Source organism: Miscanthus floridulus, chromosome 4 (assembly GCF_019320115.1).
Source record: "Miscanthus floridulus cultivar M001 chromosome 4, ASM1932011v1, whole genome shotgun sequence".
In the NCBI taxonomy this organism is placed as follows: Eukaryota; Viridiplantae; Streptophyta; class Magnoliopsida; order Poales; family Poaceae; genus Miscanthus; species Miscanthus floridulus.
In genome coordinates this window covers 90,531,090-90,554,355 of record NC_089583.1, presented here as the reverse complement: position 1 = coordinate 90,554,355, position 23,266 = coordinate 90,531,090, and the positions used below count along the sequence as shown (strand labels likewise).

Here is a 23,266-nt window from a genome sequence, read left to right as displayed (position 1 = left end):
TACCAAACAGTTTTTTAGAGAGTGGGCCTGTTCGGCTGGTATTAAAGCCAACTGATAAGCCGGCTGAATCTGTTTTGTTGTGAGAGAAAAATACTGTAGATTCTAGCTGATAAGTCGGCTGATAAGTTCAAGCGAACAGGCCCGTGATTCTCTGCTGATTCTGTGAAGTGATTCTCTGAAATGAACTAGGAGGCTGAGAGCTGAAAAAAAATAGCTTTCTCCTATTCTATAAAGCGATTCTTTATCACGATTTCAAGAGTTTATGCTAAAGAGTTAAAAGAGAATCACTTTCGGCTAAAAAAAAAATCACCTCCATCGTAAAATCAGCGTCAATAGATAATCAGAACAAGAGCTCTACCGCCAGCACAAGTTCCAATGGCAGATACCAAATTTTCTCTTCACTATCCGTGCTATACACTTGCTGACACTGGCACGCCGCACGCGCAATCCAGTCGGCGCGACGCGCGACGACATATTCAGCACCGGTCCACCGCCGTAGAGTCGTGGACCACCACCGCCGCATGCACCGGGTCCAGAGACTTCCTCGTTCCCTCCTGTTCTCCACTGCCAGCACGTCGTCCAGCCCGTCCTCGTGCCTCGTTCCTATCGCCCCGTGCGCCCGGTCCACCGCCCGCCACCGTCCCTGGCCCCCTCTTTATATCCACTATACGCAGTGCCCGGCTGCCCGCCGCGCCAACCCCACCCCGCTCCGCCCTTGTAAACCAAAACCCCGCATCGGCGGCGGCGGCGGCGGCCGGCCAACGAGCCTCCTCGAAGGGACGCGCCCGCCCCGCATGCTGCGCTGCCACACGCCACCGCAATGCGGCCGCGCGCCGCTGCGCCACCACGGAAGGCGGGAGTCGCCTCCGGCGGCGGCGCCCGGGGTGGTGGTGCGGTGCGCGCGGGGTGTGCCGCAGGTGCCCGGGATCGAGGCGGCGTCGCCGGGCCACGCGGCTGCCACGGCGGCTAAGGCAGAAGGGGGTGACGCGCGGCCCAGTCTGGCCGAGCGGCTGCGGCTGGGGAGCCTCCTGGAGGACGGGCTCTCGTACAAGGAGAGCTTCATCGTGCGCTGCTACGAGGTGGGCATCAACAAGACGGCCACCGTCGAGACCATCGCCAATCTCCTCCAGGTACGCTCGCGAGCTGGCGCCGTGCTTCCGAAAGTCCGGATTTCTGCTCTCCGGAGGCCAGATTTGTGGCGTGAAACTTATTTATTGGATTCCGGTTATGCCTGGATTCAAGAGGTCGAATGTCTGGATCTGAATTTAGAACGCTCCAAACTTGTGGTACGATCGGAGCTCCTCTTCTGTGCTAGGATCGAATTGTGAAAGAGGAATATTGTTACTCCACAATTCCGTGCCATGTCTTTTGCTTAAGTTAGAGCTAGGGTGTAGCTTAGTTCGTGTTTGGTGGATTAAAATGCTAACTGTCCCGGTCTTGTTAGTGTTGCTAAGTGACAAGTTGCTCACAGAAATTAGCCCCTAGTGTGCATGCAAGTATGCAACAAATTGGGCACTGCAATGCTAAAACCTAGTGCAACTTTCTTTGTTCAGCTCTGGGAGAAGCGATAAGAGCCTTGAATTAGTGTGCCGAAATATCTCATAGGCAATGCCTATGCCTGTAGGCAACTACGAATTAAGTCATGAGGGCTGACTACTGAGAAGAACAGGTGGTTGTCGCCTACTTGCTGTCACCAATTTCCTGGATGTGTTTGCTTTGGCATGCACAAATGAAGTTTCATATAGGGTTCAGATCGCTGGAGTTAGTGGTGGTGAAATTGGTTTGTGATCCAAGTTTAAAATTTTAAATCACACCGAATGGGACAAGGGCAACTCCACGTGTACCCATTTTATCAACTGATTTAAGTAACAATATTACTGCCATTTATATAAGGCATATACTATAAACGAGTGTATCTTTATTATTCATTATTCCCTGTAATTTTCGATATCTTTAATGGTAAGCATTTTCGTAAATTCAGGAGGTAGGATGTAACCATGCACAAAGTGTTGGGTTCTCCACTGATGGCTTCGCCACAACTACTACAATGAGAAAACTTGGACTTATTTGGGTGACGAACCGAATGCACATTGAGATCTACAAGTACCCAGCTTGGTAGTTTTTCAAGCTTACATTGAACCTTTTTTTCCTCACTTTTTCCCTTTTTGGTAAGATTCGATCCTGACTGGTAACTCTGCTACTGGTAGGGGTGATGTTGTTGAGATTGAAACATGGTGCCAAGAAGATGGAAGAATTGGTACTCGTCGTGATTGGATCCTCAAGGACCTGGCTAATGGTGAAGTTATTGGCAGAGCTACCAGGTACTTGCTGAGTGCTTCTTGAGTGTAATGGAGGACCTAGAATTTGTCTGTCACTGTGTCATATTTTTTAGTCTGATAGCATGTTAGCCATCACTTTTCACACCCATTTCTATCTCCTGGCAAAAAACAGAAAAAATCATTCTCACCTCCTTAGGTGGGTGGTGTAGACCTTTAGGTGATCGGTGTGAATCGTAAACTTCTGCCAATATTATCATGCATGTTCCTCTCGGTTGCACTTACCATTCACTTGAATATGCTGGGCATATCTGTCTTGTTGTCTCTACTGAAAGCCTCCTTGATATTTAAGAAGTGGGATCAATTTATGCTGCTTTAGCAGTGCAGCGATGTTGGGACTATCAGATTCTTTATTTGTTATCTTTTAGTTCAAATTTTTGCATATCTTTTATCACGGTGTACAGTACAAGTAACTGAGTCATATTGCTTATTCTGTAGCAAATGGGTCATGATGAACCAAAATACACGGAGACTTCAGCGAGTCAGTGATGACGTGAGGGATGAGGTGTTTATACATTGTCCAAAGACTCCAAGGTAAAGCGACTCACTTTTGTTCTCGACATTCTGCATGGACGTGCACTCTTGTTATTTTCATACAATCCATGCATCGAAAGTGCCCAAGTAGCTCTCTGCCCTTTTGGAACCCAAGTCTATTTGAAGTTTTACACTCAGCTGGGTCATTTAAGTGTTGTTACCTGTAGTTCATTGGATGAATGCATGCTAATCTGAATATATATTCTTTTAGAAGGGACGGCAAAAGCTTTGCCGTGATTTTTATTAGATGAAAAAAAAGAAAACAAGTGTCAGCCCAGTTTTTTTAGTGCAAACCGGGCCCAGAAACTACACTATTAGGGAGAGTGCATCACTCATCCCACCCAACTTTGGCACAACCGCCGAACAACTAACAACTTCATCCACTACTTGCTCAGGTATACTACACCTAGTCGACGTGCCAATAACTACTAAAACTAGCAACAACTACTAAGCTAGCAACTCAACTGAGACCCAGCTAAACTGAGCCAACTTGGTCGGAAAAAAAACGACCCAACTAGCAACTCCACGACATAACAACTATAACAACTCTAGGGTGCCACAACCCTGGAGCACCACCCTGGCCAAATGACAAGAGCGGAACGGCAGAGCGGAGCTGGAAATAAGCCTCACGATGCCTTCAGGAAGGAAACGACGCCAAAGACGCCGACGTCATGAGCCCATCATAGGAAGGTTTTCACCCTCAAAAACCAGTTGGGTAGAAGAGGAAAGGACGCCTCCAAGAGGAAGCGGCGTCCACAGATGTCGCCGTCCAGGCTTTCGCCTCGATCCCTCCCACCCGTCCACAGCGGCCCACCATTGCCCACCGCAGGGGGGACTTCCTTGCAGCAAGGCACCGGTGGCGATCTGCGAGCGTCCCCGTCGACACCTGACACCACCACACGTGCTGTGAGCGTCCCCGTTGCATGCGCAGACACAAGGAGACATCCCCGACCCGTCCAGGGGACCAGACACGGAGAGCCAAGGGAGCCTACCACCACATAGCCACCACGACGACTGGAGCCGCCACGAGGGTCCCGCCGCTATCTCGAGAAAGGACGACAGGCAGCATCAGCCACCTGCCGGCCAGCAGAAGCGCCACAAGCCTGCCGTAGAGGCTGCCCACTACCAGATCGTGCCGAAACTGGCCAACAGCAAGCAGATCTGGCCAACTCCACCATGGCACCGGCCAGAGCAAGGGAGAAGGAAGATGGCAGGGCAGGGAGGAGAGGGCCGGGGAAAGAAAAAGCCCCAGCCGCCTAACCAGCCACCATCCTCACAGCACCGGCCACCAAACCAGCGGATCCGGCCGCCAGCGACGTGGATGTAGTGCCCACGCCGGTCCTGGCCTCACCATGCCCGACAAGGGTGGCGCCGTCGACTGGCCCGCCATCATCGACGCGGGTGAAGGCCAGAACACCTCCACTGAAGATACTCCAGCAAAACGCGTGGGGACGACATATCTAGGCGAGGGGAAGCCGGATCCACCCGCCCAGGCGCCGGATGCACCGCCAGCCGACGCTCCCGCAAAGAACACACCTGATCTGCCCGCACAGGAGTCCCACGGGAGAGAGGGAGGGAGGAAGAAGAACCCAGACGCCGCCATCCTTGCCCTCTGCCAGACCTCTGGCGTCGAGCTCCGGCGGCGGCCGGTTAGAGGGTGCGCGAGGGAGGGTCTGATGGCAGCGGTGTAGGAGAGCCACCCGGGTCGCCCCCTAGGGGAGAGCGACGCGTGGGCTGTGGGAAATGTTAATCTGAATATTTGAAATAGGTTGAACAACTTTTACGGATAACAGTCTAACAGCAATTGTTTTGGTTTTTGAGTTTGTGTAATGATTGTCATGGTATTCTAATACTGTAGTTATGAGTTGTAACAAGTTCTCGTTGTGCAGATTAGCATTCCCAGAGGAAAACAATGGCAGTTTGAAGAAGATTCCGAATCTTTCAGATCCTGCACAATATTCAAGACTTGGACTAGTGGTCAGTTCTCCCCTTCGTGTATCATCCAGTTCTTAGGGCACCAATACTACTATTTCAGTGCTGACAGACGTTGATTTCCAAACTGCAGCCAAGAAGAGCTGATCTGGACATGAACCAACATGTCAATAATGTTACTTACATTGGTTGGGTCCTCGAAGTAAGTGTTTACTAGACTTTTCTTACTTCTGATCCCACTTTTGAAACTTTGGTTTTTGTGGGGATATCTAATCTGAGTAGAGTTTGCAATGACTAGTTCCTTACTATTACTGTTTTCCTTCTAGATGGAAATTAGCATCTTTGTTGATTTGGGGTGATTTCTAATAGTTCTTTGTCTACCTTTCAAATTGCAGAGTATACCTCAAGATATAATTGATACACACGAGTTACAAACAATCACTCTCGACTATAGAAGAGAATGTCAACATGATGACATAGTTGATTCGCTTACTTACATAGAGGAAGGAGAGGAGAAAAGCATGAACGGATCTGCTTCTGCAGCGCCTCACAAAGAGGAGCGGCAGCAGTTCCTGCATTGCTTAAGATTTGCAGCCAATGGGGACGAGATCAACCGTGGCCGTACCGTGTGGAGGAAGCTAGCTAGATAAGAAGTGGTTTTTGGTCATCAATATTCAGCTCCATTTTGCTTCTCACGGCTGGCGACCCTTGTACCACAATTTTGTGATGTATTGTTGCCCTTTGGAATGTACTCTGCCATGTAACAGTGCCGATTTGTGACATTTCTTGCAGTTGTAACGGTCTGTCCGATTTGTACCAGTGAACAATGTTTGTGATATGGAATAATCTGCGTTTCTCCGGCAACTCCCAACTTTGCGTCGACATGAGATGCGATCCATTTATGGTTGCCAATGGGTGTAGACCACACATTCGAGTAATAGATTCAAGTTGCCAATAATCTGTCTTCCCATGAGATGGACCAGTTTTCCTTCCTTTTTTTTCCCGCTTCAACCCCCACCCACCATGTCATGAAAAAGTGCGAGCTTGCAGAATAAAGTATATTAGGGTTGCAATCCTTAGTCTAATATGCAACAAGAAATAAATAAAATGAGTAAGCTTTCCAAACAGACGACAGTGGTATTCTGAGTAAAAGCAGCCATGCAAGTAAAGCAAATTAGAATTTGTTTCACCAAATCAATCATTGAACTCTGTAAGTATCAAATCAAGAACAGTTCGAGCAGTCCCATCTATAGTGCTGGTAATTGGTTTGGTTTATCTCTTTCATTGGTTTATAGCGATCAACATACTCTTCTTTCATGTCCAGCTTAGAAATGTCATGGTCCCCCCACAAAGAATATACTTTACAAAGATTCCCAAACATCATCTCTAATCCGCTGAAATCATAGTGCTTAGTCACGCCTGTTATCTATTTAAACTATCATTAGTGTAGTCGAGTAGCTCTTGTGCATTGTTCAAGTAGTGCCTAGTTCTAGTGTGTAGCTTAGTTATTTTACCATTGCTCATTAGTCTTGACCAAGCGCACAATCTAACAAACTATATTTTATTGATGATAGAAATCAACAAGAAAAATAACAAAAATCAGCCAAAGCCCCTAATTCTGAAGGCAAACCATCTTTCATTCTTTCTATTGAGGCCAACAGCATGACATAATTGCATTATGTTTTCGGCAGCTAAATCATGGGTGATTACAATATGGAGTTATCAGAGGCTGGCAAGGCAAACTAGAAGAAATAATGTAGCAATGCATGGGACTGATAAAAACAGACCTTCGTTTCAGGGTGCTGAACGTGATGTTCAGTTTTGTGCTTCAATGATGCACCGAAACACACAGGTTAAGCAACTGATGCATAAATAGCATGTGCTCTACTACAGCACGGTCATCATCTAGAATGGATTATATATCGAGCATTTCAGCTGAATTATGTTGTCGCAACCTCACAGATAAGTAGCACACATGAAACTGAAATTAAATTAACCCATCCAGGTTCGCATAGAAGTTTAACTAAATTCATAAAATTGGAAATAACTGATCCCAGATTACATGAAAGCTATTGCTGAAAACCCCAGTTTATATGGATCCAAATATAGCTGCACTTCCATGTAAAAATTGGAGAAAGTTCCAAAGATATCAGAAGGAATGGATGTTTAATTATTAAACCAGCTGCAGCAGTTCCATGTCCAAAGGATATCTAGATGGCTTAGCAAAGCTTAGAAGTAATAACTTAACCTGAAATGCAAGGGAGTTACTTTAGTTTATGCCAGAGCAGCATGCAAAGTGAATCATTTACAGTTTATGAATCAGAATGTGAAGGTCACAAGTACTATGAATTGCTGAAGTACCTGTAGAAAGCTATGCCACCACAAAATATAACAAATCAACAGCCACCTGAAACTCGCACAATACAAAAATGCATCAGCATTCAGTACTAAATACATTAAGATGAAAGATCTCATGGTTAAACATATGCTAAAGTGAAGGAGTCAACATAAACTAAGCAGTTGACCTTACTTGGTGAATTTTGCACAAATGTTTTGTTAATACAAAACAAGGGACACTTCATCGAGATAACTAGACATAATATATAAAGTTCAAATCACAGGACAGATAGTTATGATCAAATACTAACAGTTAAAACTTCCATATAGATTAATCTCCTGAAAGCCATCTGAACTAAAGTGCATCTATTTGCAGAGAATAAAGTGGCAGCTAATGGCAGATAGTAAGCTGAACTTTCAAATGACTGAAGCCATCTATCTGGCGGTGTACTAACAACAAAAGCCAATTATTTCTCATATAGCACTTGAATAATCAAGAAGTAATTAATTCTCACCTAGAAAATTTATTGTGTTTGACTGGAGCATCAGATTTGCAATAAGTTTGAAAAATGAACTAAAGACAAACAACAGAGTATTTCTTACTGAAATCTACCAACATTATCAATGACTCAAAATTCAAGATAGTAGCTACAACTTGAGCCCAGTCATTTTGGTACAAAGTCACGATTAGAGAAACTAAACAGCCTAGTTTGTTTACATAAGGGTGAGGTATTAGGAAATATAATTTGCCTCCTGTAAGAAGTAAACATATTTATACCAACATTTGTGGAATTCACAAAGATTTAATATAGTGACTAAATGTATGTTAATATTTAAATAGCATGATCAATAGATTAGAACAGAAGAAAAAACAAAGATAATGAAGAGATCGAAGATTACCCACTAAGTTGCATCAAACACCGTTAAGATGGACATTCTGACCCTCATCTGGTCCAAGCAGAGGCTCCAAGCGCATGAAGAATGGAAACGCAGGACCTCTATGAGGGTCTTCTGGGTTGTTACGGAACACTGTCATCTTCCTGTTTCTCAGATTAAACACAAGAAAGTAGGAATTAGGCTTCCTTATTGACCAGAATTCCATGTAGACATAGCTGACTCTCACTGCCAGTATGCGCAGCCTTTTCATCCATTCATCACGGCGTATCATCTTCATCCAGTCATTCAACAAAGAGATGTTTTTCATGAGCACCCATTCACCTATGCTGTTGCGGCTGCAAGCATTGCTCCTTGCTGGACACGAGGCACAGCCCGCCATGCTCCGGCATGTCAGCCACACAGTAGGACTCCCCTAAGGGAATGGAGCATTGATGATAGACCATTCCATGGTGGTCGTGTCCAGCACCAGGATCCTCTCTACGAGATTATGGTATCTTTCTTTCTTCGTGTTGGATCGCCAGTGCAAGAACCGCCCAGCACGCACGCCGTCACTGTACAACGGGTAAAAACTACGCAGCTCGCGGGATTCCAATCTAGTCCATTTGCTAGTGCGGGAGGAAAAGATGGCTGCGTGATCGTCTATCCCGATGTTCAGGAACGAGCCGTCGGACTCGTCGACAACAATGGCATAACGGACCACGTGCGTCGAATAGCGGAACACATCGAAAACGTGGAGGAAGACGGCTGTCCGCGCGATGGGGTCGTAGACGGCGAGGTCGAGCCCGTCCCGGCCACGGGAGAGGAGTTGAGACCGCCGTCACAGCCGCGAAGGCGCCACTCGTCCCAGTCGTACCCTTCCTCCTCGGCGTCCGAATCGACAGCAGGGAGGTCCTCGAAGAGGAAATCCCCGTCTACGGCCGCCGCGGCCAGATTGGGGTTGCGGGTGCCCCACACGAAGAGCATGTTGGGGGAACGGAGGGGGAAGGGCATATCACCGCGGTCGGTTAGGAGGAACCCGACAAATGGGGGGCGGCGGAGGGCGTCGAAGCGACGGAAGACGGTGGGGTCGGAGGCCACGCCGTGTCAGAGCTTGCAGGTGAGAGCGGCGCTGGCGAGCGACGCCATGTCGGGGAGCCGGAAGAGGATCTCACGGAGGAGGTCGACGCCGAGGGAGGCTACCGGCGGCGCCGGCGACGTCTTAGTCCTCTTGGCGCCAGAGGCACTTGGATTAGGGATTTGGGGCATTGGGGGTCAATTGCCCGGTGGCCGATACTCTATACAGGAGAATTTTTGTAACCATTCGCACCAAAATATTTTTGGTTGGCGCCAAGAAGTAAAGATATTGGATCTTGTATTCCTACCGGGTTGACGCCAAAGTATTCGTATCGAGTTTGCGTCGGCACGATAATGCCCGGCCAACAAATATGAGAGTTTTAGCTTTGTACCGTTAAAAAAGATAGTCTTTTTTATACGCTACTAAAAAGTTCAGGCGCATCAGATGTCATGACACATTTTTTTCCTCTCAAGACATTCCGCCCACCTTTTCATCTAACGGCGTTAATCTACGTTGGAAAAAGTCGCAAATGCCCTCACCTCGCTGACCAAACGAGATGTGTAAAGTTTAACAGGGGGCTATCGGGAAGATTCACATGACACATTATACAGTGAATTTATAAGATAGAAAGGGAAGGGCTAAACTGTAAAGAGATTTTCTTCAACATTCAGCCATGGCCGATTGTGCACTCGTGCAGTAGAGGTGATGCTCCGGCCAGGTAGGGGTGGGCTTGGCTTCGACGACTGGTGGTGCTTGGCCCTGCAGGGGTAGGCAGGCGGTGCGCGGGCGAGCTCCGTCCCGTCCACCGTAGGCGGTCGCGCGAGCGAGCTCCGCCCCGGCCACCACGGGCGGCGCGTACCGGGTGGCTGCCGAGGCGCCCCTCGGCGGGTCGAGGCCCCAGCACGTGAGCACCCCCATCATGGACGGTGCGCACACACGGCCACGACGTCGAAGCTCCCGTCCATGGGCGCGCTAGCAACGACCGGGGTCACCGTGTCGTTCCTGAAGCAACGGATGGAGGCCGACGTCCCTTTGAGGATGTCGCAGACAAAGCCATGGGTGCCGCGCTCGGGATGAAGTACGTGGCGCTCGCCATGGCGCCGGCCCAGGAGCATCGTCTCCGTCGCTAGTGTCGTGGCGCGTGCTCTGCGGCATGGGCCTGCACGCCTACACCGCCTCCAAGCACGCCATCGTGGGTCTCACCAAGAACGTCGCATGCGAGCTCGGCGCGCATGGCATCCGCATCAACTACGTGCCGCCCTTCAAATTTGGACCAAGGGAGACCACGGCGCAGAGGAAGTCTAGACCAAGGCGCAGAGGATGTCGTCCTCGCCGGCTAGTGTGGCGAAGGGGTGTGTCGGGTTTATAAACCCGGGGTCCCTCGAGGACCGGCTTCTGCGTCAAGGCTCGGCCTAAGAGTCTAAAAACAACAAGGCAAAGGGGCGGTCCAGCAACCGACCGGAAGGCCAGGCCTAAGAAGAGCAGCGCCCGCTCGTCAGCTACTTCAGCCCACCTATCCGACCGGAGCGCTCGATTCAGGCTCCAGCCATCTTCGGACGGCCTCTCCGATCAAAAGGCCTGCCCCGAGCCCTACTTCTGACTCCGACCCCGCATCCCTTCGACCGAGGCTCGTAAGAACCATGCTCACCGCTCTTCTCCGACCGGTGCACTCAGAGCCGACTGGAGCCATCCGACCAGGGACGCCCATTCGGTAGGAACCAGAAGGCGTGTGGAGAAAGGTAAGGCAAGGCTCATAAGTCAAAACCACTATACCAGGGACTATACCCTACACGGAACAGTACTCTGTAGCCACCCTGACACAAACAGTATTGTAGGCGCCGACATCTCCCTCTATAGTATTGTAAGGGCCGCTAAAACTTCCATACGATAAGGCCCCCCGCGTGTCTCTGGACATCGATAGCGATATGGGCACCAAGATTTACCGTACCGGGTGAACATAGCGAGACTCCTCACATGACTCTAGGCATCAAACAGTTTTTGTAGGTACCGACGTCCACCATCCCTGAAAAAGGCAGCATGACCTCCTGTGTGCATCTGACATTCTACAGCGACAGCAACAATGTTGTAGGCGCCTATCACTATCTTGTACTCATCGGTGTGGGCAACAAGGCTCAGTAGGTGTGGGCAACAAGGCTCGGCAGCATACGTACCCTCACCCTCTCGCTTGTAAAGCCATCCCCTTCATCTATAAAAGGGGGTGCGCTTCCTCCAACAAAAAGACCGGTCGATCCAAGCTTAGTTCCTTTAGATTCATTAGTCCACCACTGAACTGCCAAGTTCAGACCTCAAGCTCATAGTGGAGTCCCCATCACTATTGGCCCTTCCGACCAGAGCCAATCGGGCCTCTTGTATACCCCATCTTTCTCCTTCTTGTTTATAACCCCACAGCAAACTTTGAGCACCTGGGCTCAGAAATAAAGTCATCGACCGACCCCGACTAGACATAGGGCATGTTGCTTGAACCAGTATAAATCATGTGTCATTGAGTGCTAGGCCACCTCCGATCACAACGTACAGCAAAACTACAAATATTCACTAGTTGGTCACTTTCTGCACTGACAGTTGGCGTCGTCCGTGGGGAAGACGTTGTACGTTCAAAACATTTTTGGTCATCAGATATCCCATTCTTCCGCCACCCCCGCCGTGGTAGGCTCGGGCGATACGATTCACTTCGGCTCGTTGGAGTTCCCCGCACTCTCGGCCGCCGGAATGTGGGTTCCACCCATCTTCAAGACATCCTAGGCCTTCCTCTTCAGAAGCCTGGACTTCGTCGCCGATCGACTCGACGTACTCCACCTCCGCGAGGAGACTCGTGACCCAGCACCCATCGAGGAGACGTCCTCCATCGACTCCGGGACGCATGACTTCGACGGCACGGCATCTGCGCTTCATTCTGAGCAAACTCTCTGCTCAAACCCCGCTGTGAGTAATATACATGCTGTTATTCACTTACTACGTTCTATCCTCCACCAAATACCCGGCAGAACCCCATTATCCCTAATGCAACCACCATATGACCGGTTCCCCTATGGCCTCGCGTCTTCCACATCGTCTATCCCGATGTTCAGGAACGAGCCGTCGGACTCGTCGACAACAATGGCATAACGGACCACGTGCGTCGAATAGCGGAACACATCGAAAACGTGGAGGAAGACGGCTGTCCGCGCGATGGGGTCGTAGACGGCGAGGTCGAGCCCGTCCCGGCCACGGGAGAGGAGTTGAGACCGCCGTCACAGCCGCGAAGGCGCCACTCGTCCCAGTCGTACCCTTCCTCCTCGGCGTCCGAATCGACAGCAGGGAGGTCCTCGAAGAGGAAATCCCCGTCTACGGCCGCCGCGGCCAGATTGGGGTTGCGGGTGCCCCACACGAAGAGCATGTTGGGGGAACGGAGGGGGAAGGGCATATCACCGCGGTCGGTTAGGAGGAACCCGACAAATGGGGGGCGGCGGAGGGCGTCGAAGCGACGGAAGACGGTGGGGTCGGAGGCCACGCCGTGTCAGAGCTTGCAGGTGAGAGCGGCGCTGGCGAGCGACGCCATGTCGGGGAGCCGGAAGAGGATCTCACGGAGGAGGTCGACGCCGAGGGAGGCTACCGGCGGCGCCGGCGACGTCTTAGTCCTCTTGGCGCCAGAGGCACTTGGATTAGGGATTTGGGGCATTGGGGGTCAATTGCCCGGTGGCCGATACTCTATACAGGAGAATTTTTGTAACCATTCGCACCAAAATATTTTTGGTTGGCGCCAAGAAGTAAAGATATTGGATCTTGTATTCCTACCGGGTTGACGCCAAAGTATTCGTATCGAGTTTGCGTCGGCACGATAATGCCCGGCCAACAAATATGAGAGTTTTAGCTTTGTACCGTTAAAAAAGATAGTCTTTTTTATACGCTACTAAAAAGTTCAGGCGCATCAGATGTCATGACACATTTTTTTCCTCTCAAGACATTCCGCCCACCTTTTCATCTAACGGCGTTAATCTACGTTGGAAAAAGTCGCAAATGCCCTCACCTCGCTGACCAAACGAGATGTGTAAAGTTTAACAGGGGGCTATCGGGAAGATTCACATGACACATTATACAGTGAATTTATAAGATAGAAAGGGAAGGGCTAAACTGTAAAGAGATTTTCTTCAACATTCAGCCATGGCCGATTGTGCACTCGTGCAGTAGAGGTGATGCTCCGGCCAGGTAGGGGTGGGCTTGGCTTCGACGACTGGTGGTGCTTGGCCCTGCAGGGGTAGGCAGGCGGTGCGCGGGCGAGCTCCGTCCCGTCCACCGTAGGCGGTCGCGCGAGCGAGCTCCGCCCCGGCCACCACGGGCGGCGCGTACCGGGTGGCTGCCGAGGCGCCCCTCGGCGGGTCGAGGCCCCAGCACGTGAGCACCCCCATCATGGACGGTGCGCACACACGGCCACGACGTCGAAGCTCCCGTCCATGGGCGCGCTAGCAACGACCGGGGTCACCGTGTCGTTCCTGAAGCAACGGATGGAGGCCGACGTCCCTTTGAGGATGTCGCAGACAAAGCCATGGGTGCCGCGCTCGGGATGAAGTACGTGGCGCTCGCCATGGCGCCGGCCCAGGAGCATCGTCTCCGTCGCTAGTGTCGTGGCGCGTGCTCTGCGGCATGGGCCTGCACGCCTACACCGCCTCCAAGCACGCCATCGTGGGTCTCACCAAGAACGTCGCATGCGAGCTCGGCGCGCATGGCATCCGCATCAACTACGTGCCGCCCTTCAAATTTGGACCAAGGGAGACCACGGCGCAGAGGAAGTCTAGACCAAGGCGCAGAGGATGTCGTCCTCGCCGGCTAGTGTGGCGAAGGGGTGTGTCGGGTTTATAAACCCGGGGTCCCTCGAGGACCGGCTTCTGCGTCAAGGCTCGGCCTAAGAGTCTAAAAACAACAAGGCAAAGGGGCGGTCCAGCAACCGACCGGAAGGCCAGGCCTAAGAAGAGCAGCGCCCGCTCGTCAGCTACTTCAGCCCACCTATCCGACCGGAGCGCTCGATTCAGGCTCCAGCCATCTTCGGACGGCCTCTCCGATCAAAAGGCCTGCCCCGAGCCCTACTTCTGACTCCGACCCCGCATCCCTTCGACCGAGGCTCGTAAGAACCATGCTCACCGCTCTTCTCCGACCGGTGCACTCAGAGCCGACTGGAGCCATCCGACCAGGGACGCCCATTCGGTAGGAACCAGAAGGCGTGTGGAGAAAGGTAAGGCAAGGCTCATAAGTCAAAACCACTATACCAGGGACTATACCCTACACGGAACAGTACTCTGTAGCCACCCTGACACAAACAGTATTGTAGGCGCCGACATCTCCCTCTATAGTATTGTAAGGGCCGCTAAAACTTCCATACGATAAGGCCCCCCGCGTGTCTCTGGACATCGATAGCGATATGGGCACCAAGATTTACCGTACCGGGTGAACATAGCGAGACTCCTCACATGACTCTAGGCATCAAACAGTTTTTGTAGGTACCGACGTCCACCATCCCTGAAAAAGGCAGCATGACCTCCTGTGTGCATCTGACATTCTACAGCGACAGCAACAATGTTGTAGGCGCCTATCACTATCTTGTACTCATCGGTGTGGGCAACAAGGCTCAGTAGGTGTGGGCAACAAGGCTCGGCAGCATACGTACCCTCACCCTCTCGCTTGTAAAGCCATCCCCTTCATCTATAAAAGGGGGTGCGCTTCCTCCAACAAAAAGACCGGTCGATCCAAGCTTAGTTCCTTTAGATTCATTAGTCCACCACTGAACTGCCAAGTTCAGACCTCAAGCTCATAGTGGAGTCCCCATCACTATTGGCCCTTCCGACCAGAGCCAATCGGGCCTCTTGTATACCCCATCTTTCTCCTTCTTGTTTATAACCCCACAGCAAACTTTGAGCACCTGGGCTCAGAAATAAAGTCATCGACCGACCCCGACTAGACATAGGGCATGTTGCTTGAACCAGTATAAATCATGTGTCATTGAGTGCTAGGCCACCTCCGATCACAACGTACAGCAAAACTACAAATATTCACTAGTTGGTCACTTTCTGCACTGACAGTTGGCGTCGTCCGTGGGGAAGACGTTGTACGTTCAAAACATTTTTGGTCATCAGATATCCCATTCTTCCGCCACCCCCGCCGTGGTAGGCTCGGGCGATACGATTCACTTCGGCTCGTTGGAGTTCCCCGCACTCTCGGCCGCCGGAATGTGGGTTCCACCCATCTTCAAGACATCCTAGGCCTTCCTCTTCAGAAGCCTGGACTTCGTCGCCGATCGACTCGACGTACTCCACCTCCGCGAGGAGACTCGTGACCCAGCACCCATCGAGGAGACGTCCTCCATCGACTCCGGGACGCATGACTTCGACGGCACGGCATCTGCGCTTCATTCTGAGCAAACTCTCTGCTCAAACCCCGCTGTGAGTAATATACATGCTGTTATTCACTTACTACGTTCTATCCTCCACCAAATACCCGGCAGAACCCCATTATCCCTAATGCAACCACCATATGACCGGTTCCCCTATGGCCTCGCGTCTTCCACGGACGCATATGCCCGAGGACTCCAAAAGGTGCTGGCACCATACCCTCTCATGTCTGAGTTTGTGGGGATGGCGAGATATGCTCCCACCTGTTTCCATGACATCATGGATGACGACATCGGGAGTGATGGCTCCAGCATCGACGACATGGCACCTAGCCACCGTCTATCCTGGGAGTACGCTGTGGCGGACGCTTCGGAACAGCGCCCAGGGGTAACGGAGTCCTTCCGGACCCACGCGCCCGTTGGGCCCTCACGTGCTTGAGCACGGGGATGAACTACGATAACAGTGGCTGCATCAGCCACCGACTGCACTAGCGCGCTCGGTGCACCACACTGCGCTCCGTGCGCATCGACTGACGAACGGCGCTTGGGGTCGCGCCCGCCAGGTCCAGCACAACACCCTGGTTAGGGGGACTGATCCCCCATAGTTTGCTTGAGCCAGTCAGAATATTGCCGCCGCGGGAATGCTCCTATGCGACCTGTCCGAGCCGAACGACCCTCATAAACGGGCGATCCACCATAACCTCCGAGCACTGCTGGAGAATGCCGCCATTCAACAAGCGGAGTGCTTCATATCACAACGCCGACTCGTGACCTCACTCCCCGTCCGGGGAACAGGGACGCAGTAGATGGGGCACTACCCCTATTACCGCAACAGCCATAGAGTGCGGCCCAGGAAGCCATAATGGCACCTCACCTCAACTTGATGATTGCTCCATGACGACCGCCTGTCCACATGTGGCTCGGGCCGAACCGAGATACGCACAGCATCGACCGGAGTCCTAGCCCTGACAGCCTAGGACCACATACCTTTGTCCAACACCTCCAGCAAGCATTGTTCCCACCGCGCTTGAACAGAGGCCACGACAAAGGTAAGGCCAAGCGCCAAGATCAAGAAAAGGGCCCCTCCATGTAGAGGGGAAAAAGAACAGAAAGGATCACTGCCAACCGGCCAACTTCACGTCGGTCGCCGCGGCCGATCACGCGGGCATGTGGCCCCAGCAAGACCCTCCGGGCCACTTCCACGATATCATGGAGAACCCATGCACCAACCATGACTACCTCATCAAACACCTCTACAAGGACTGCCAGCTCCTCAAGTGCCTACTGAGGTAAGCTGGCAGGCCAAAGGAAGAAAAAGGTGAGGAAGCAGCAACCGAAGAAGGGGGCACAACAGACAAGGATCCAGACGACTGAAGGATGAAATGATCCAACCAGACGCCTACTGACTGAAGGACAACAACGATGACGCTCTCTCCGAGCACCTTGGAACAGCTATGTCATTTCTTCTTTTCCTAAGTTTCAGTCTTACCTTTGTTTACTTAGCGAACGCTCCTATAAAAGCACCCCGACCTGAACACTTTTCGCCTCGAGGCACTCGGGGGCTCCACTAGGGGGCTCTACTACCCCTCTGTTTTGTTTTTACTTTAAGTACTCTTTTACTTTCATATGGAGAAACTCCTTCCTACCTGAACAAAAGGGCAGTTCGTTTCTTTGATTTACCTTACGTAGCTTTGCTTTAAAATATTCCGACTGATCGCACCCCCCTTTTCCTACGATTACGACTGGCCGAGCCTCATGGGCCACGCCCTAGACTCACAAAGTTGCAGCCTATGGGACAAACGGGTAGGTACGAGAAAGAAAGAAATAAAAAACAAAATTATGCTAAGGGAAAACTAAGGAATGAAAGGGAACAAGCTTCCCCGAACGGAGCAACTCCATCACAAAAATAAAAACCGATTGCAGTCATTAAAACACACATGAACATTTTACACAGGGGCTCCCCCACAAATTTAAACTTTTTATGTTTACTAACTACTTATATTCTGCAAGCTATGAAACTGGCCCGGCAGCATCTGCTGACGGCGCGACCAACGAAGGCGCAGGGTGCTCACTCCCCGGCAGCACGATGTTTGGCTTGATCAGGGCCAAGGCAATGTTCCCCCCTGAACCAGGCTCCATGCTATCTACAGGCTCAGAGGCATCCTCCCCACGCATGCTTTGGGCCATGTTTTCATGGTGAACATCCATCACCCACTCAGCGGAGACTTGCTCAAACACCAACCGCGCATGCGACAGCAAGCTCTCCCCGATTGACTGGATGTCCTCCATGCTCAGGCCTTCAGCATACCCGCCATAGATAGTGGCAAAGTCTAGATTTGGGTGGTACGTCGCCACCGAGGTCAGCCCCCCGATGCCCCGTAAAACAACCCACTCTTGACAAAGGTCCTTGACCACGTCCAGGACCTCTGCCAGCTAGACAGCAGGCGCGCTAATGCTTGGCACCGACCCGAAGACTTTTGAGACGACGAGCTAGGCAATGTTGCGGATCTGGTCAAGGTCCCCCTCAAGAGCACATCGCTCTTCATGGGACTTGGCTAGCTCCTCCGCATTCCGGCTGAGGGTCACCTTGGTCGTCTCCAGGCCCTGCTCTAGCGTCTTCACCTTTCCATCTAGCTCTAAAGGAGGGGCGACAAGCTCTGGAACAGGCTGAAGAAAGAAACCAACACAACAAAAAAAGAAAGGGGATGTACCAGCATGAGAGTTCTCAAGGGCAGAGAATTCCTCCGCCTGTCGAGTCACCTGCGCGCATAGACGGCCGTTCGCCTCCTCCGTCCCCATCACTCGGCCTTAGAGCATGAGCACCTCCTGGTCCACCTCCGACTGGGCCCTCTGCTTTGCCTCTAGGGCCATCCGCGCTGACTCTAGGGTGACCCGCTCTGACGCCAAAGCGCTCTGCTCCAGCTCAAGGGCCACCAAGGCCTCTTGAAGTGCCGTCTCGATGCTCACCAAAGATGCCCGCAACTCCACCTCAGTCTCTGCCTAGCGGGCTTTAGTCGCCTCGAGCCCTTGCTCGGCGGCAGTCGCCCACTCTGCTGCACGCTGCCCCTCCGCCTGCGCCATGGCCACCTCGGCCACCTAGTCCTAGGACTCACAGCGAGCAGACTCTACCCAATGCTCAAGCTCAGCCATCCGGGCGTGTTCTGCTCGGAGGAAGTAAGACTTGTGGGACGACATCTTCCTTATATCCTACGAAAAACAAGCATGCTAAAGACATGTGACGAAAGATTCAAAGGGCAAGGATGAGTACCAGAAACTCACCTCCACGGTGAGCTGTAGGTCGCCCTCAACCAACTGCCGAGCGAACCAAGACTGCTTCCAGGCGCTTTCAAGCTTCGCGGATAGCTTGGTGAGCTCGGACACCATGACATGCCCTTGCCCCCCAAAAATGTCCTAGAGCTAATGCTCTTAGGAATCCTAGAGGATGAACCGTGCCTTCGATGGGTCCTTAGGGTAGGGCCACTCTAGGTCACCCTTCGGCGAACCGCCAGAGGGCCTAGCCTCCAACTGGACCACCGCTAGCTCCTGCGACGACACTGCCAGCTCCCACAGCGACACCGCCAGCTCCTGAGGCGACACTAGTGGCTTTGCCACGACGTCCACCTCGTCGTCAGATGGGATGTCCACCACCTCATCTGCGTGGAACACCGCCAGGCGTCCCAACTCTGTCTCGACCGCCCTTCCCTTCGACGCCTTCGGCTCCGACGACAAGGTTAAGCCATGCGGTCCTCCACCCGAAGAGATAAGAAGCTCGCCCTCCCTTGTCTCTTCCACCGCGATCAGTGGAGGAGGGGCCACGAGAGTTACCTCTGAGGCAACCCCCGCCATCAGCACTAGGATCACCACCAACACCGATGCCACCACTGCTGCCTTATCAGCAGTCGCCCTAAGGGGCACCATCCCTAGGAGGGAACACTATAGGGTAGGCCTCCAAGTCTCCTGCATGAGGATCGGAGCAACGCTCAACCTTGGCATCCCCCGGTCGCTAAATAGAAAGTACGGGTAAGTCACCCTTCGAAAAAGACTCAACCGGCAAAAGATCGAAGAGCAACAAAGGGAAACATACTGGGAGGTGAGCGGCACGACCCTGAAGGCAGGCCCCGATGACAATGGACCTACGAGATGAGGGCCGCTCCTAGACTATGACTCGTGACCCCTCGCTTCAGACGGGGGTGGAGTCATCCTGACCAGCTCCTGCCCGGCCTACGGGTCACTACGACCTCCGGCTCGGGACTCCCCGACTAGAGCAACGGGTGGAGCGTCCTCCAACTACAAGTCGCGCATCGTCTGGACGCCAGTCTGCTCCTTAGACCACCCAAACTACTCGACAGCACCCACGGTAGGCAGGGCCTCCTCTGGCTATGAGCTAGGGATTGGCACCGGTCCCATCGGCGCACAAATGCCAGTCCGCTCCTCAGACCGCCCGGCTCGCTTAGCCACGTCTGCCACAGGCGACGACGCAATCGACGACGCCACCGAGGGGCACGGTGACCGTGTCTGCTTTGCCACCCATTCGCCGATGATGTCCACACTTGCTGCGCGCTTCCTTGACACAGGAACCTCTACACGCTGCGTGGCCTCCTGCTCCTCACCAACGGACGTCACCGTAGGGTCACGACGCTCCACTGAGGTCACAGTGACCCCCTGACTCTCCTCCTCATCGGAGAAGACCATGTCATCGAAATCTGTAGGATCATCCGACGCGAGTTCTGACTCAACGTCGCTCCTACGTTCTCCGGCCCTCATGCACCGGGTGACCTCCTTCTTCTTCTCTTCCTTCCGCTGAACCTTCCTAGTTCTCTTCTTTTTCCAGGCATCTACTGCCTCCTTCTGGGCGGCCTACCGGGCCCTGCCCTCCGGTCCCTTAGGAAGGTGTGGCCAGGACTTGTACCTTTCAAGCCCCTACAGAACGGATGGCCTAGGATCAAGAAACAAGAAAAGCAGAGGAACAAAACATGAACAAAATAAAGGATCATACCAGGTTAGACATGACCGAGGCATTAAACGGTATGGGTTTCCCCACAACCGTATCCCTGGGCCTCAGCTGCAGCACCTGGCCAAGGCGACTCCAGACCTCGTCGTCTGATAGGTCCTTCGGTGACGCACGGTCTAGGTCTGACCGACCACCATACATCCACATCGGTCACGTCCGCTCCACCAACAGCGCAACCCAGCGGCGGAAGAGGGTGTGGAACACCTGCACCCCATCAAGGCCAAGCCTTATGAGCTTCCGTAGCTCCTCCTCAATGACATCCACCTTGTGCCTCTCCGTGTAGGTGCAACCCCACAACCAACTTTTCTGCTTCACCGGCCTCCCACCAGTGAACGCCGGAAACGGCGCCTCCACCGGATTTTGGATGTAAAACCACTCCCCATGCCATCCCTGGTTGGAGTCACATGGGGAGTACACAAGATACACACCTCCTACACTTGGCTTCTTCTATAGGGTGAACCCCCCCCCCCCACCGGTGCGGTCTCGATTGAATTCCCCGCCGTCATAGCTCTCTTGGAGAAGAAAAGCTAGAAGAGATCCGCGTGCGGCTCCATCCTGAGGAAAGCCTCATAGATGGTGATGAAACTAGCGATGTGCAGCACCCCCATCGGATTGAGGTGCTACAGCTCCAGACCCCACTCGTTGAGGAGCCCACGTAGGAACCAGTGCACAGGGTATCCTAACCACGCTCATGAAAGGTAAGGAAAGAAACACCTCATCAGGGCGAGGTTGCGAGAACTCCTCCCTCCTAGGGACCCACCAGTGCGCCACCTCCCGCGGTGGCAGAAACTCCTTCATGACGAAAGCCTCTAGCATCGACACCCTCATGGTGGACGACCTCCAGTTCGACATTTCAGTGAGTTCCTCTCTTGTCCCTCGCTCTCTCCCCTTCCTTCCCTAGAAACCTCCGCGGCTCTCAGGAACACTCACGGCAAAAAAAGGAAGAGAGAAGGCGACAGTAGATGAAGAACAGATAAAAGAACGAAACTAAAACCCTCTCCCTTCTCCTACTTAAGGAAAAGGGAACAATGGTTAGGGATGGACGCGCCGATCGGGGAAGCCAGAACAACGGAGCGAGAATTTCTCTCTTTTCCATTTAATGCAGATAAGACGTGCCCTGACCGATGAGACGTGCTCTTCCTGATAGAACGGCTCCTGATCAGAAGGGACATGGCCTGGCCATGGCCCACCACTACCGCACAATCAACCACTACCACATGATGGGCATAGGAACCAAAGCGCCACTGCTTGTGGGTGGCTCCCCGCTTCCCTAGGCCAGACCTAGAAGAACCCAAAGCGAAATCTTATGCTAGAAGAAACCATCCAGCCCCCTAAGTCGATCAAATCACTCAATATAGACACCAAATGACAGGTAAGGAAGTGAAGGGGCGCCCCATGTAGGCCATGCCAACTCTGTCACGAACGATGAGCATGGGTCCCAGTCAGACATTTTCGACTGAAGCTCTCTGAACCCCGTCACTTAGGTCATCAAGGTTCTGGTCGGACATTTCTGACCAAAGCTTTCCAAAACCCCATCACTCAGGTTATCAAGGTGAGCATGTGTTCATTAATACAAAAACTATTCACACAAGGACTCACCCATGATTAACAAGCATAGGTCCCGGTCAGACATTTTTGACTGAGGCTCTCTAAGCCCCGTCACTCCAGTCATCAAGGTAAACACTATCAAACCCCCTCTATTTCATTACAATCATTTCATATATCCATACGCGCATTTCATTCCATATGCCCACACCTCCCGGATGATTCGGGCCCTAAACCGCCTGGGGGCTCAGGAACTAAGCATCGCACGTGCAGCAAAATACACTAGAACGCTCCATGTTGCGTCATGAAGCAGCGGTTGCCTCATTCGACATGAGCAAACAATAGAGCCAGGGGAGAAAACCGTAGATGAGCATCGTGCGGCCTTCGCCCGGTCCGGCAAACTGGGTCATCTCAACCTTCTCATTTGATCCTAAACCTCTCGCCAGGCCCACAGAGTCTCCATCGAGGGGAGGCCATTAGGCCACCTGTGTCGGTCTCCAGAATGACCTAGGCATCTGTCGGGTTATAGGTAAAGGAGTAGTGGAATGTCACAAGAGGGCTATGCCGACTCCGTCATGAACGATGGACTCAGATTCTGCTCGATCACATCCATTAGCGAACTCACCGAGCTAGTTTTTGAGCCCGAGCGATTGGGACAAGCGATGAAACTCAGCCCCTCCGGTTGTGAGGAACCAGATGGGGTAACACACACAAACTCACATCGACCCCCATGAAGGCCCAATAGGGCTCGGGGGCACAAGCCAACACCTTGGGACCATGACTCTGAACTTGCGTCGATAGGATCTATGACATCTGGCTATGGCTTGGGACCATGACTCTGAACTCACATCGACAGGATCTATGACATCCGGCTATAGCTTGGGATCATGACTCCAAACTCGCGTAATGGCTTCACTTCTGACTGCGCTCCAAAAATCTAGGGATCATGACTTCGAACTCGCGTAACAGCTTCACTTCCGACTGCGCTCCAAAAAATCTGGGGACCGTGACTCTGAACTCGCATAACAGCTTCACTTCTGACTATGCTCCAAAGTCCAGGGACCGTGACTCTGAACTCACATGAAAACTAACTGAACTAACTACCTCGGTTGCCCAGGCTACACCAAGGCCAAGGATCCACGACACTAGGACCCACGGGCTCGGTCTCGTCCATCCCCTGAACTAACCATTTCAAAACCATGGTGCGCATAGACACTGGGATCAGTGTCGATAGAATATCG

At 52.2% G+C, this 23,266-nt stretch overlaps 1 protein-coding gene and 1 pseudogene across 1 annotated transcript; one reads left to right on the top strand and one right to left on the bottom strand.

Annotated features, from left to right (window-relative positions):
• Positions 1-486: 486 nt before the first annotated feature.
• On the top strand, positions 487-5,673 carry LOC136549979 (oleoyl-acyl carrier protein thioesterase 1, chloroplastic-like). Its single transcript, XM_066541411.1, has 7 exons — positions 487-1,130; positions 1,982-2,115; positions 2,208-2,321; positions 2,775-2,870; positions 4,760-4,847; positions 4,936-5,004; positions 5,198-5,673. Exons 1-7 carry the CDS (start codon positions 522-524, stop codon positions 5,450-5,452), a joined length of 1,365 nt encoding a protein of 454 aa, XP_066397508.1. The 5' UTR covers positions 487-521; the 3' UTR covers positions 5,453-5,673.
• A 236-nt stretch (positions 5,674-5,909) lies between these two features.
• LOC136549980 (uncharacterized) lies at positions 5,910-9,367 on the bottom strand (annotated as a pseudogene).
• Positions 9,368-23,266: the final 13,899 nt, after the last annotated feature.